The 13277-nt window shown below is 37.8% G+C and overlaps 1 protein-coding gene across 7 annotated transcripts in view; it reads left to right on the plus strand.

Moving 5' to 3' along the window:
• Positions 1-13277, plus strand: part of TBC1D2B (TBC1 domain family member 2B) — a 41634-nt gene that overhangs the window by 15753 nt on the left and 12604 nt on the right. For 6 of the 7 annotated variants that reach the window (XR_007767120.1, XR_007767122.1, XR_007767123.1 and 3 more), the window contains exons 3-7: positions 646-811; positions 5906-6063; positions 7080-7306; positions 10288-10680; positions 12077-12187. Coding sequence is in view for 2 of the 7 variants with exons in the window: in XM_050903667.1 (XP_050759624.1) it covers positions 646-811; positions 5906-6063; positions 7080-7306; positions 10288-10680; positions 12077-12187 (1055 nt within the window). In the remaining 5 variants the exon portion in view is untranslated. Of the gene's footprint in view, positions 1-645; positions 812-5905; positions 6064-7079; positions 7355-10287; positions 10681-12076; positions 12188-13277 lie in introns of all 7 variants that reach the window. The other variant, XR_007767124.1, reaches the window with a different exon arrangement.

The following is a 13277-nucleotide window of genomic DNA, read 5'->3' on the forward strand; positions in this document are numbered from 1 at the left end:
AGTAAATCCTTGCTGATCCAATAGGTTTCTGATGTGTCTGCAGTGCCTATGCTAATGTTCTTGGCTCTGGGAATGCCCAGGCTGGATTTGCACAGAGCTGGCTCAAGTCCAGAAAGTTCATTGACTTGCAGCAGCAGTGTCACTTTTAAGATGAATAGCTTTTAGGATGAAGCACACCCTGAAAGCTGTGTCACAGTTTTTTTGTGACACTGTTCCTGACTTAGGAGTTCTGATAGACCTGAGCTTGTTTTACAAGGGGATTTTGTGGATTAATATAATTAATCAACCTTAATTTTTATGGCTTTATAGCTGCTTAAACTAGATGAATCAATACTGGCTAATTGAGATTGTAAATCTCTCATGAAATAATGCTTCATGAGCATCACACGAGTCCTGTTGTCAGAAGTATGTGGCTGCAGTGAGAGCTCACTGAGGAAAACACTTTACTATTTTTAAAGTTCATTTGAACAGAGCATTTTATAAAGTTATGTTGCAATTTAAAATAAAACCCTAACTACATTACTAGCAGGCTTAGTAGTATATGACTTTATATAGCCACTATTCTTTTACTTACTGAAAGTTTTGCCTATTTTTCTTTTTCTCTCTTTCTCTCTTTCTCTCTCTCTCTTTTTTTTTTTAACATAGATTTGAGTATCCTAAGTCAAAATGCTTCAGCAGAGAGAGCTAGAAATATTCTAGCTGTGGAGACTTCTCCTACAGACCTGGTGGGGGAACAAGCAGCTTCCCAACCTGCACCAGTCCAACCAAGCGCTATCAATTTCTCGCTAAAACAGTGGAGTACTGAAATCAAGTAAGTTGGGAACATGGGAGAAAGAGTTATCATGAGATTGAGAGTTGCTGGCAGAGACTATTTCCTACTGAAAGATGTGTGTATGTGGTAGGCGGAGCTTTTTGGAAGAACTGGGGGTGATGGGGTGGATCAGTACATTGGACTGTATCTCTTCAAGTAAACTGTTTCTTTATTCTGCTTACTTGTTTGAAGGGTATAGCTGAACATCGTTGTGTGGCATTACTGATACGTGAAAGGGAGACTCAAGTCCTGTAAAGCACTTCTAGTGATGGCTTTGCTTTCTGAACCCAAGCAGGGAGCCACGAGTTGTATTCTCAGCTAGTACTGCTTTTTATCCTTCATTGTGTAATGGAGCTGCTAATTGCTAGCATTGTAGTAGTCATAGTATTTAGTGCTTATGAACTATTTTTAGTGATGAAAATCAAAACAATATAAATCTTTCTTCTTCATTTTCTTAAAAAAATAAAAGCACATGGCACAGATTTGAAATCAATGTAGTTTGAATTCCTGAGCAAAAATGTGGCAGACCCCTTCTGAACAACAGCAAAACCACATCTTATCCCCTCACTCTTAATGCGTTTAGTATTAATTGCTTTAAGGAAAGCAGTCCTACTGGTTTTCAGCTCTCCTGTTACGGCTTCTTTCTAAATGTTTTTACGCTTTGCTCTGCCCACATAGATGGATCTTCTGCTTCTACTCCAAGAATATTACAGTGCTATACAGAGCAGCTCACAAAGCAGAGCTGTAGCTTTGGTTAACTAGACCATAGCCCTCTTGAGCTGCAAGTAAAATGTTCATTTTCGTCAGCAGTGCTGAGTTAAACAGATTCCTTTTAAAGCTTTCCTGTTAAGCACAGAGATCTGAGAGGTTACAAAGTGTTGTTGGTTTGGGGTTTTTTTTGTTGTTGTGTGTTTGGGGTTTTTTTGTTTGTTTTTGTTGGGTTTTTTTTTTAAGACTGCTGTGTAGACCATCATTTAAGTGCTAGAAAAGATGGCTTATGGCTGGATTAAGAAATATGTAAATCCTGTTACTACATGTCCTGTTTAAACTGGTAGTCTTGTATGGTTTCTTGGGTTTGTGTACCCACTTTGCTTTGGTAGAACTTAAATTTGGTCATAATAGAAGGACACTAACATGAAACAAGTTCTGTTAGGTGTATTCCTGTATACTTGAAATGAGTGTTTCTGGCTCTTAAAAACTTTTTTCTTGACCCCCCACCCCTCCCACCCCCCCCGAATCACAGATGATATGCTTTGGGGAAGTCTAGCTAGAAGGGCAGTGTCAGGGTAAGCTGCTCAGTGTTGCCTGGTTGGTGTGTGTTAATGTTTCTGTGTAACTGAGCAGAAAGGCAACAGTGCAGTTGTGGGTTGGGAAGCACTTTTGGTTGGAGGGAAATGTTTCTGGTGGCAGTGGCCCAGCAGATATTGTAGCACAGTATTCAAGAGTTGGCCTTTCTCTGTATAGCTGTGATCCTAATGGCTTGGAATCCTTGCAGATCTCTGGGAATAAACATGTTAGAAAATTTCACGCTGAAGCTCTTTAAGGTTGAATGCTACCCTCCCCCGTTCCACTCTTTCTGGAGATATTCAGCTGCAGTGGTTCATCTGTCTGAAAATGTTCCTGGGAAAATAACATTTATTGTGTCTACTAACATTTTTTTTAATTCTGTGGGGTTTTTTTTATATGGAGTGCTCTGGTGCCCCCATGTGCTCTGAATTTTAAAGCAGGCATTCCCCCCAGCAAGCTGATACCAGCGGGAAGTGGTGTCTTTGTCAGGATTGCTTGTTATGCTCAAACATCCTCTTCTGAGCTTTTGAAAAGTCATTTTGCAGAGGATTTACTGAGCCAGCAGCTAAAATCTGAAGTGTGTGTGATGTGTACAGTTGTGCACTATCTCTGGCCATGTATTCTATCATTGGGATAAGAGTCTGACAACCTTGTCAGAAGCTATTTAGCTGTGTGGTAATATGCTAGAACCTCTGACAAATTTATTCACATTAGCATAGGCCTTGCAGTGATATGTCTTAAAAGCTATGGACTAGCGTTACCCTTGCCTGTTTTGAGCTAGCAGGTCATGAGCACTTAAGTTCCTCTATCTAGTAAGATAAATTTGCTCAGAGACTTGAGTCTGTAGCAGTTTTCACAAGAAAGGTGAATTTTCTTCAGCGTAGGTTTGATTAGGGACAAGTGAATTTTCCTTCTAATGGCTAGCTCCAGAGGGGGGTAGGGCATGTATAATCTTAATTTGGATTTATTTTGCATAAGTATTAAAGATGATCATTATTACATGCTTCCACTCCCCATATCTTTTGTTCATTCAATCCTGCAATGAATGATGCCCAATTAATAAGCAAAACTATTCAGTAATGGTGCAAGGGTCCTTCAGACAACAGACTTTCTCATTACACAGCTGTGATTTATGCTCAGACCATTTTGAATGGAACTCCCGTGAAAAAGCATTAAGTGGTCATCTAAGTCTTGTATTTTAACATGTGCCATTTCATTTGTCACTTCTTGATTGACAAGCGATCTTTTACTGAGCTGAACAGCATTCTTTGAGTGTGTATCACAAGAAGGTCTAGGTAGTTGTATTGGACCTCTGTGTGGAACCAGGACAAGATTATTAATATTTTCATAACAGTGAAAGCGAATTATTAATCTTGGAAAGTTAAAATGACATAGTAGTGTGACTATAAAAGCTGGTGGCAAAAAAACCCCCACTAAAACGTTACAAACTCTATTATAGTAAGCGTATGCAAACAGCAGTACTGTCGTAGTTGATTGTTTTCCTCTGTTCTCCAGCAATTCTATGCAATTTGGGGCAGGGGTGGGATCTGATCACCTTTGGAATATGTGTGCACTATCCAATATCTTATTGGATTGGGACTAGTTTTAACCCCAATCTTAGAGGATGGATCAAGGTGTTTCTAAAACTTCAGAGTGTTTTCTCTACATTGCTGGGAGCATGTATTTGTTAAGAACCTATTAGATGTTTTAATCAAAGACTTATCCTTCCTCCTGAACACATTTATGATGTGTTTGACAGAGAAGCTATTGCTGTAACAACTGCATTTACATCCTAGGTAGCAGTGGTGAAATAATAATTGGGGAAAAAAGTGAGGAATATGTCTTGGAGTTAAGCTACATGTATATTTACAGTAACTAAAGTTGAAACATGCTTTTCTACTTTTTAAAAACTATTTTCAAGTACTAATTGGCATATATAGACATTTAGGCCTGAATTTTTTTCATCTTTATGCTGTCAGCGACTTGTATTTCTTATTTATGCAGAATATAGACTTGGAAACATACTGACTTATAGTAACCTCAAGTTACATAATCATAAAACAAGACTTAAACCCAAAACATTTGAAAATGCAGAATCATTAGATCATATGATCAGGTCTTGCGTAGTTTGTCCGATTGTACTTGTCATACTGTGCTTAGGAAAATAAATACTGTTTTTTAAATTCAACTACCTACTTTTAATCTAATAGAAAGCAATGAAGCAGTGCTACTTCAGTGCCCTTAACAATCCTATGCAAAAGCTTTACAAAATTCAGCATCAGCTATGATTATTCATGGGCCTAACAGCAGTTTTTGAAGAAGCTTTTACTAGAAGTCATTTGACTTCTTGTTCCTTGTGATTTTTTCCAAGCTTAAAAGGTGGTGTTCAGACAGGCTTTAAATACTGAAGTTCACCAAGAGCAGAACAGGCAGTTGTGGGGTTGCATGGTAAGAGATCAGCCACTATTCAGAGAATAGCTGTAGAGATGCCAGGTGACACTTATTAATTTTGGATGCCCTAGGGAATATGTCAATCGTCACCCAGTTTGATCTATTTAATTTGAATGGAAAGTCTGAACAAAGAATTGAGGCTTCTTGCTCCCAACAGAAATTGTGATTCTTTCTGGAAGAAGATTAAATGTGTAGTACAATTCAATCTTTGTCAAGTTTGCAAATCGATTGTTGAAATAGTTTTATTAATAACCTTTAGGATTATTTTTTAATTATACTTGATTATTTATCAGTTCACTGGACTATAGGAATTTTGCACGGCACAATGATTAGCCTAGAGTTCACGTTGATCAGATGTTAAATCTCTTGTGAAGCTGAAAGACTGGGTTGGATCATCAAATGATCTTGAAGGTGTAGTATGGGTTACTGCTAAAGGTTTGAACAGTAAGAAGAGAGAATGTGGCTGATGGGGTGAAGGTATATTTGTGGGCCTCCGTCTTAGACTGTGTAGAAAATGCTGAGATACTAAATATATTTCCAACTTTATTCCTAAAATATTAAACTGATTCATATGGATTGATGTAGAATCTCCTTCTCTAGCTGAACAAAGACTTTACAATACTGAGCTACATTAATACTCATGGACATAAGTGTGGACTTAAACATTTCTGATTGCATGATGTTTGTGGGGGAAGCTGAGTAGGGTAATCTCATCCTGCTTGTGAAATGTATTGTTCTTCTATAGAATTATCTGGCTGGAATTTAGAGGTTGCCTCTGAAATGTTCTTGCAGATAATTGGCAACGTTCCACCTTAGGAAAGAAAAACTACTAAGGAGTCTGTCATCAGCGATTCAGCTACAGCAGGTCTCTTGGATGATCCCAAGTTTGACATTAATCCAGAATATGAAACTATAACATACATGCGTTTTGACTGCATGCTGTTCTGTTTAATGCTTGGCAATTATCCTAAAATTCTAAGCTACGATAACTGATCAATAAAGAGATGCTGCTCCTAAATCTTAATTTTGTTTTGTTTTGTTTTGTTTTGTGTTTTCCCCACTGCCAAAACGAGGATAAAACAGAGGATGACACAAAAGACCATAGTGGTCTCCTAGATATTAATATCCTGTTAAAGCAAAATAATTCTTCTGTTCTTAAAACATAGCACTGTTGATAGCAGGTGCTATTTAGTAGGATATGCTTTATTTTCTTTGAGCTTTTATTTGGTATTGGTTTTGTCTGTGTTTTAGCTTATTTTTAGTTTGCACCATTTCAACTGCAGTGATTGTCTTGAAAACCCCTTTATAAAAAGAATGCAAAAATCTTTGTCACTTTTCCTGCTGTCTTTTTCACAGAAATTCAATGTCCTCTTTAAGAAAAGGAAATAACGAAAACCGCAAGAGCATATTTTATACCACTGAAGAGTGGGAATTGCTGGATCCAACCCCAAAAGACTTAGAGGACTCGATGGCCCTGGAAGAAAAGAGGAAACACCTGGCAGAAGGAAGTAAAGGTAGAAGTGGGAGGAAGGAGGGGGAGCATATGCCTTACCTTCTTTAGTATAGTGTACTGTGTTATGTCTATCTCCAGGAAATAAGTGGAAGCTTATCTTTTCTTCACAAACCACATCCAGAGCTCTGTAAGTTCTTTTACAAAAATTAATTCCTTATGATGTGTTTGGAGTCCCCTGCCATTCAAATACGAAAGAATAAGTACAAAGCCTTGTTATCCACTGTTTCAGGTTTCCTGAGCATGTTACCATCTCTAGTTTTGTCACTTGAATTGCAAAGTTACAGGATGAAGGGAAATGTTGAGGCTTTTGATTATTCAGTTGAGTGTCGCCCATTGAAGCAGAATTGCCTTTAGACTCTAAAGTATGTATATACATGTTATATTGGTTTACTTCTGAAATAAGGAAAAAGGTAGGGATGCATATGCAGTGATAGTTTATCTAATCTATGCATTGTAACTGGTTCTCACATTTGACCAGTGTCTGGAATAACCTTGTGAAGACCTTTTTACAGCTCCTTAAGAGCACTTTAGCTGACATCCAAGTGATTTAATCTGTTAGAAAACATCCTTCTCTCTAAGAATACTCCCGTGGTTATGTAATGGAGGTGAAATGTTACACTGAATGCCTCTTAAAAGAACAGTATGCTGTGGTATCGGTGACGTTTTTGCTCTGATCACTTCTGAGCTGTTAATTATTTGAAGCAAGGTTTACTTTGCCATAGTTAGGGGTACCTTTTATTTTCTGTAATGAATTGTAAAGTTCTCTTCATGTCTTATTTCACAAGTATTAATTTATGAGCTAAATCTTTTGTCTGGGAGGGGAGAAGACTGAGCTATGTACTTTTCCCACCAAAGGAAGCGACTTGGAAAATGAGGCATGTTTAACACTATTGTATTGGGCTGTTTAAATGCTCCTTAAAGTCTAATTTTAATGAGCATATTTTTAAAAGGAAATCTGAATGCTTTGAAATGCCTTTTTACTAAGTGAACTGAACTAGAAGAAATTGTTTCATGCAGGACTGACTAGTTCAGCTTTTCCATTCGATTTTGGCCGCATTCCACACAAAACAAGGCGCCCGTTAAAAGACATGATTGGATCAAGCAAAAACCGGAACAGCACTGAGTCTTCTCCAACTGAGTGGTATTCTGGTAATGGCAACAAACTAGTTTCTGAGCTGCAACTGAAGTATCAAAGCCAGCAAGAAGAGTTGGAAAAGCTGAAGAAAGATCTTTTGAGCCAAAAGGTAATTAAGCCTTCAGGCAAAGTGCAGAAAAGCAAACGGATCTGGCAGGTGATTGTGAGTTTACCCTTTACGGCCATCTAACTGCATTAAAAGCTGGTTGTTTGTTATGAAATAATGGTGCGGAATGAACCTTTGTTTACAAAAAGCCTTGAAACAAGAAGGACCAGGTTTTACATCTGTTGAAGATTAGATCCCTGAATAAAACTTTCATTTGCACAGCGTTCATTAACTTGGTTTATATATCTTTCTTATTCTCTGAAGCTAGCTTTCTCAGTGTCTGCCAGGATCCTGGCAGATAATCACAGCTTCTTTCACCATGAGTACATGTAATTCCTGAGGAACCTCTCCTTTCAAGTCCTTTTTGTTCGGTTGGTTGGTTTTTGATTCTTTTAATTCTGGAGGAGAGGGTCAGGGAATGGGACTGACTTATCTCTCTTTTTTTAGTTTTTATTTTTTTATTTTTATTTAAACTAACTGCATAATCACAAACGGTTTTGTAAACAATAGGCCTAACCATAAATCTATGTATGTAGTACTGCCCTCACGTAGCGTTCATGCTTGTATGCCCTCGTAACTCAAATTTATTAAATACCTTGGTTTTATCTAAAAGAATTTCTACTCATTTTAAGAAGAAATAGTTTTTACGTCTTATATAGAGCTGCTACTTTTGCTAGTTGTAATTTCCATTGTGTGAGATGATCAAAGGGAAACCAAAGAAGGAATGTATGAGCCCCATATTTACACCCATTTTAGGTGTTATCTCTTCTAGGAGTACATTTGTGCTTCTGAGCCAGCTTCTGTGAGAAATCTCACTGATCTAGTGCAAGATTGTGTTCACAGCTGCTTCTGTTTTAATAAGAAGAAAAAGAAAAATAGTGTCTTAAGTAGCTAGAGATATTCTCACTGTGGATACGGGGCTAGATTTAGAACTGTGATCAATGGCAGCAGCGTACAAGTAGGATGTTTTCCTGCCAACCAGGGTGACTAGACAGATTTTTAGATTGTAGTTTACTCTTTTTAGAAAGTTGATAGGAATTGATAACCTGCTCTGCAGCTGCTGCTTACAGGCAAGATCTTCTATCATGCATGTCCCTGTTGTCTTGGATTCTCCGATAACATAATGGCTATTGGCATGTACATTATCAGTCTGGGTTTTGTTATTTTTGATAAGTAGAATGGTCAGTTGTCACTGAACTATGGCCATGAAATCATCCAGCTGTTTAGTAATTGTTAAAAGTTCAGTCCAGTAGCATTAAGATAATACCTGAAAAATGTCAAAGTACAACAAAGGAAGGAAGGAAGAAAATCTAGTTTCTCAAATCTTTTCTTCAAGATCCAAGGGTTTCTTCCCAGACCTAAAGAGTATAGCTTGGTATTTGGCACCGTAGACCCTGCTCTCTCCTGTTCACTCTTTTTTGTTCTGGGGAAACAAAACCAAATCTGTTAGAGCTTTGCAACACTCAAAATCAGTGGCTCATTCCAGGCATATCTTTATGATTTTCCAAGTCTTTGTAAACTTCCAGATACATTATTGAACTCTCAAGTTCTCAGGAATTCTATAAAACCAATTCCTATTTCTGTCCTTGTATTCTTAATTAGTGCCAGAGAGCTATTTAAAAAAATTTTAAAAATCCCACTTTCATTGATAAGTATTGCAAATGCTTCTGGAGTTGAACTTACCTTCCCACAGTTCCACAGTGTTAAACCATTAACCAAACATGGGAAACAGCAAAGGTAATAATCCAGATTAGTGAGACTTGTGAGCGAGCAGTCTGCTGTTCTTGCTTTCTTAGTGTTTATTGTTGATCTGGAATATCTTCTTGTGTGTGGTTTTTTTGGGTTTGTTTGTTTGTTTGTTTTTGGTTTTGTGTTTTGCATTTTTTGGTTGGTTGTTCTTTGTTTGTTGGTTTAGGTGGTTTTTTGGTTGTGTGTTATTTGGGTTTTTTTCCCAGTTTAGCTTTCAGATAGCTTCTGGTAGCAGCTAAGGCAAACTCTTCCTTTTGCAGTATTTCTTTTCTTTTAAATTTCCCTTTGACTTATTTGCATGTAACAGCCTTCACTTCTTGAAGGTCATAGTAGGATCTCATTCCAGCAAGGCCTCAAGTAGGGTTTTACTTCAGTGTAACTGCCTTAAAAATCAGCCTCTCTTATGCATGTGTACCCATGATTCCCCAAGCAAAACACATACGTCTTTCGTGGCAGTGAATAACTGTTGTAATTGTCCAGGGTCTATGCAATCCTGTAAGCAAAGATACTTGTCCTTTTTTAGTGTGAGGGAATAGAAGATGAAAATGGTAGAATTGTTAGATGGATCTGTTTGCAAAAAAAAAAAGTTGTAGTTCAGAGCCTTTGATGCTGTCTTTTTTGCAAAGACCACAGAAACTCCTTTTCTCCCTTGTGGCAAGTCAGTTAATTACTTGGCTGATTCTGTGGCAAGATTTTCTAAACAGCCCTCCAAAGACTTCCTTTTCAGCAAAGCAACATGTTGGTTTTTTTTTTTTCTCCTTTTATTTTCTCTGCGTCTGTTAGGGAAGAGAGCAATTAGTTATCTTTCCCTTTTCCATTCTGTAATGTTCACCTGTTGATTTTTTTTGGGCTTAAGCCCTCTTCCTATTTATCTTCTTACAACAGGGCTTCTTACAAGTAAGCATTTTTTAGCTCCCAAGTAACTACTGGGCCACAGCTGTCAACTACTCTTCCCAAATCTGTTGTAGCCTTTCTAGGCAGGATCCTTAGCTCAGTGAAAGATATCTAAGCCATCCATATAGGCCAGTCATTGTAAGGTGTTAGCCTGCTAGAAATCATGTCATGTGTTTCCTTTTTTCCTTAAAACACCACCATGAAGTCATTTATAAGCTGATGATTCAGATGCAAAACCCATTCCAAAGCTTTCTTTTGCTTGATGTTAGATTTCTAAGTTATAAAACTTAGAAACTTAAAACTTCATTACAATCTTTTTTTTTTTTTTTTTAAATTCTCAGGAACTTGTGCGACTTCTGCAGCAAACAGTCCGATCTTCCCAGTATGATAAATATTTTGCAAGCCGTCTTTGTGAGGGGGTTCCCAAAGACAAATTAGAGCTGTTGCACCAAAAAGATGACCAGATTTTGGGTCTCAACAACCAGCTTGAAAAGTTAAATCTGGAAAAAGATAGCCTCCAGCAAGAAGTAAAGAATCTGAAATGTAAAGTTGGAGAACTCAATGAGCAGCTGGGTATGTTGATGGAAACTATTCAAGCTAAAGATGAAGTGATCATGAAACTCTCTCGTCAACTCAGCGAATGTGAGGACAATACATCTTCTCAAAGTGGAGCAGTAAATTCTTCCGTGGCCACCTGTACTAATAAGGAACTACAGGAACTGGACAGACTAAAAGTAAGAGCAATGTCTCTGTCTTGATGGATAGGGGAATCTGTACTCCCTATAAAAACTACTTCCTAGTCTGCTATACTCTTTGAGGAGATCAGTACAGCAGTTCTCCAAGATACTCATCAACTGAGGCTTTCTCTGCTTGGAATCTACACTTTGAACTGTTATGTGGCAGTCTAAACAGCACTTTTATACTTCGAGCTGGTCTGTACATCTATAGTACGGTGTCCCATACTTTCAGTAATTTAATCATTGGTGTGGGGGAGGAGTGATGTGAGAAATAATCAAAGGAACAGGTAAAAGAAGGGTAAGAGGAAAATATAAGCATGGAGGAAAACAACCAGAAAGCTTGCGCTTTTTTTTTTTTTTTTTTTTTTAAATATCAAAAGCGAGGAAACAAAGAGCATATGGAATGGCAAAGGGAAGCTCTGAGGAGAAAAAAGGAGGAGGAATATAAGAACCTGTTTTACTAGTGCTGCTCCAGATGTTATCAATGCGCTTTTTTTTTTTTTTTTTAATCTAACCTACCTCAGTGAATGTGTCAAAAGCTCTTAATGGAGTTACTGTTGCTCTAAACATGCTTTCTTGCGTTTGGATAAATGTTGTATTCCAAATTGATTAACGTTCCAAGGGATTTGGAATACAAGTCATTTAAAATATGTATAAACATTCATAATTGTCTTTCCTATATGTGAGCCTGGGAAGTTTTAGAAAATAAAATTGAAACTAGAAATTGATGGTCTTGGCAGAAAGCAGACCAAAGCTTGTAGATGCTGTGGAGTGTGGGAGTATTGTAATTGTTGGGAGAGTACCAACATTCCCTCACCCACAGCCTCAGGTTTCAGAGGTAATATTTGTAGCCTGGAGCTGAGTGGATTAGGCAAGGAAGCTTATTGCTAAGGATTTATATTTTTGTATGGAGGCAGACATCAAACCTGTACTTTAAATGAGGACTGGTGAGGGTAACGAAAACCCAAGGGACATTTGCCCCCCCCTTGTTATATTGCATGTCATGTGCTTCTGGCTGATGCGCAGCACCGTGACCTCTCTGGTGTGTTGAGCATGCACGTTTCTGTTCTCCTCTCCGCTGGTGCAGCCTCGCAGGGCTGGGCCGGCCCCGTGACAGCAAGCAGCAACCAGCTGCCTTCTGCTGGGAGTGTAGTACTGGAAGGGATGCAAGTGAGGCACAGCACCACCCTGTACACCTCTGTGCTCATATTTGGCGTGTGTGTTTGACTTGCAGGAAGACTGAAAAGAATATTTGATTTGATCCTGATATTTTTAATGATAAGTCCTTTTAGTAGCTGCTTGTTCTGTATTCTAAGGTATACTTTCTCTGGTAGGCATTTGCTGTTCGTAAGATATTTCTATTAAAAATCCAGTTTGCTTTTTTTATCAACAGGACAATCTTCAGGGTTATAAGACCCAGAATAAATTTTTAAATAAGGAGATTTTGGAACTTTCTGCTCTACGAAGAAATGCAGAAGCAAGAGAGAGAGAATGGCAGGCAAAGGTCAGAGTAACACAGCATGTTCTCATTTTGGCAATGTCTAAAGCAGTTTTCAAAAATTCAGTTGTAAATCTACACAGGGAGTGTAACTATGGAACGGAAATGGAATGACTTCAATGTATTAAATGTGATAGCTTAAAAAAAAAAAAAAAATCCCCCCCAACCTAGTCCTTACAGACTAATCTTTCTGAACGGATTCTTGAAAGAAGTAATTGACTTTAAAATCGTGTTAACCAGTGGAACTTTTTCATAACTTATGAACACAGGCATGTATGTTTCTGAAAACATTGTTTCCTCAGAATTAAGGCTGTAATAATTTTCTTGAAGTATGCAAAAGACAGGATGTGTAAGGATTTGATATGTCACTGAGTAGAGCTTTCTCCTTCTGAGCACAGAGGATGACTACGGTATGGTGAATGTAACTTTGGAAGTGTGTTTCTGTATAGGTGAATTGAGTGTAGAGAAGTTGCAGGTAAATAATGAAGATTTCCATTGCCTGTGGCTAGGAAAAATGCACACATCTGTAGCTAAGGCAAGATACTTGTAGCTATGGTTTGGTAGGGTTTGCTTTTGTGTTTTTGGAAATGATGCACACAGTGGCCAGGTCTAAATGCTGTATGTTTGGCACGGAGGCGTGTGTTTACAATTCCTATGTGCCATTACCTAACTCCTATCTTTAAAATGCCATTTGAGTTCTTTTTGTTCAAATATGCATAGACTAAAGCTGTTACTTTAAAAGCACAAAATGGTTGAGTTGTACTTCATACAATGTAATGATAATTAAAGCTTTCTCAGATTTTCCGCATGTAAAAACACATGTGGTAGAAAATCTCTGGTCTACTGTTCTGCCTTAAAAGACTTTCTGTAAAAAGCCACAAGTATCTGAGGTTTCTTTCCCAAGTACTTTATATACAGAATTTTACAGTAGTGTAATAAAATGCATATATCTTGTTTTCCACACATAAAAATTGCTTTATGTTTTCTGGTGCTACAAAAATGGGAAAGTAAAGCTGACTGTTCTTGACTTATAGGTTTCTAAGCAACATAAACTAATAGAATAATATTGAATCAGATTTTAAAAGAAGTGTAGTAC

Source organism: Gymnogyps californianus, chromosome 11 (genome assembly GCF_018139145.2).
Source record: "Gymnogyps californianus isolate 813 chromosome 11, ASM1813914v2, whole genome shotgun sequence".
Lineage (NCBI taxonomy): Eukaryota > Metazoa > Chordata > Aves > Accipitriformes > Cathartidae > Gymnogyps > Gymnogyps californianus.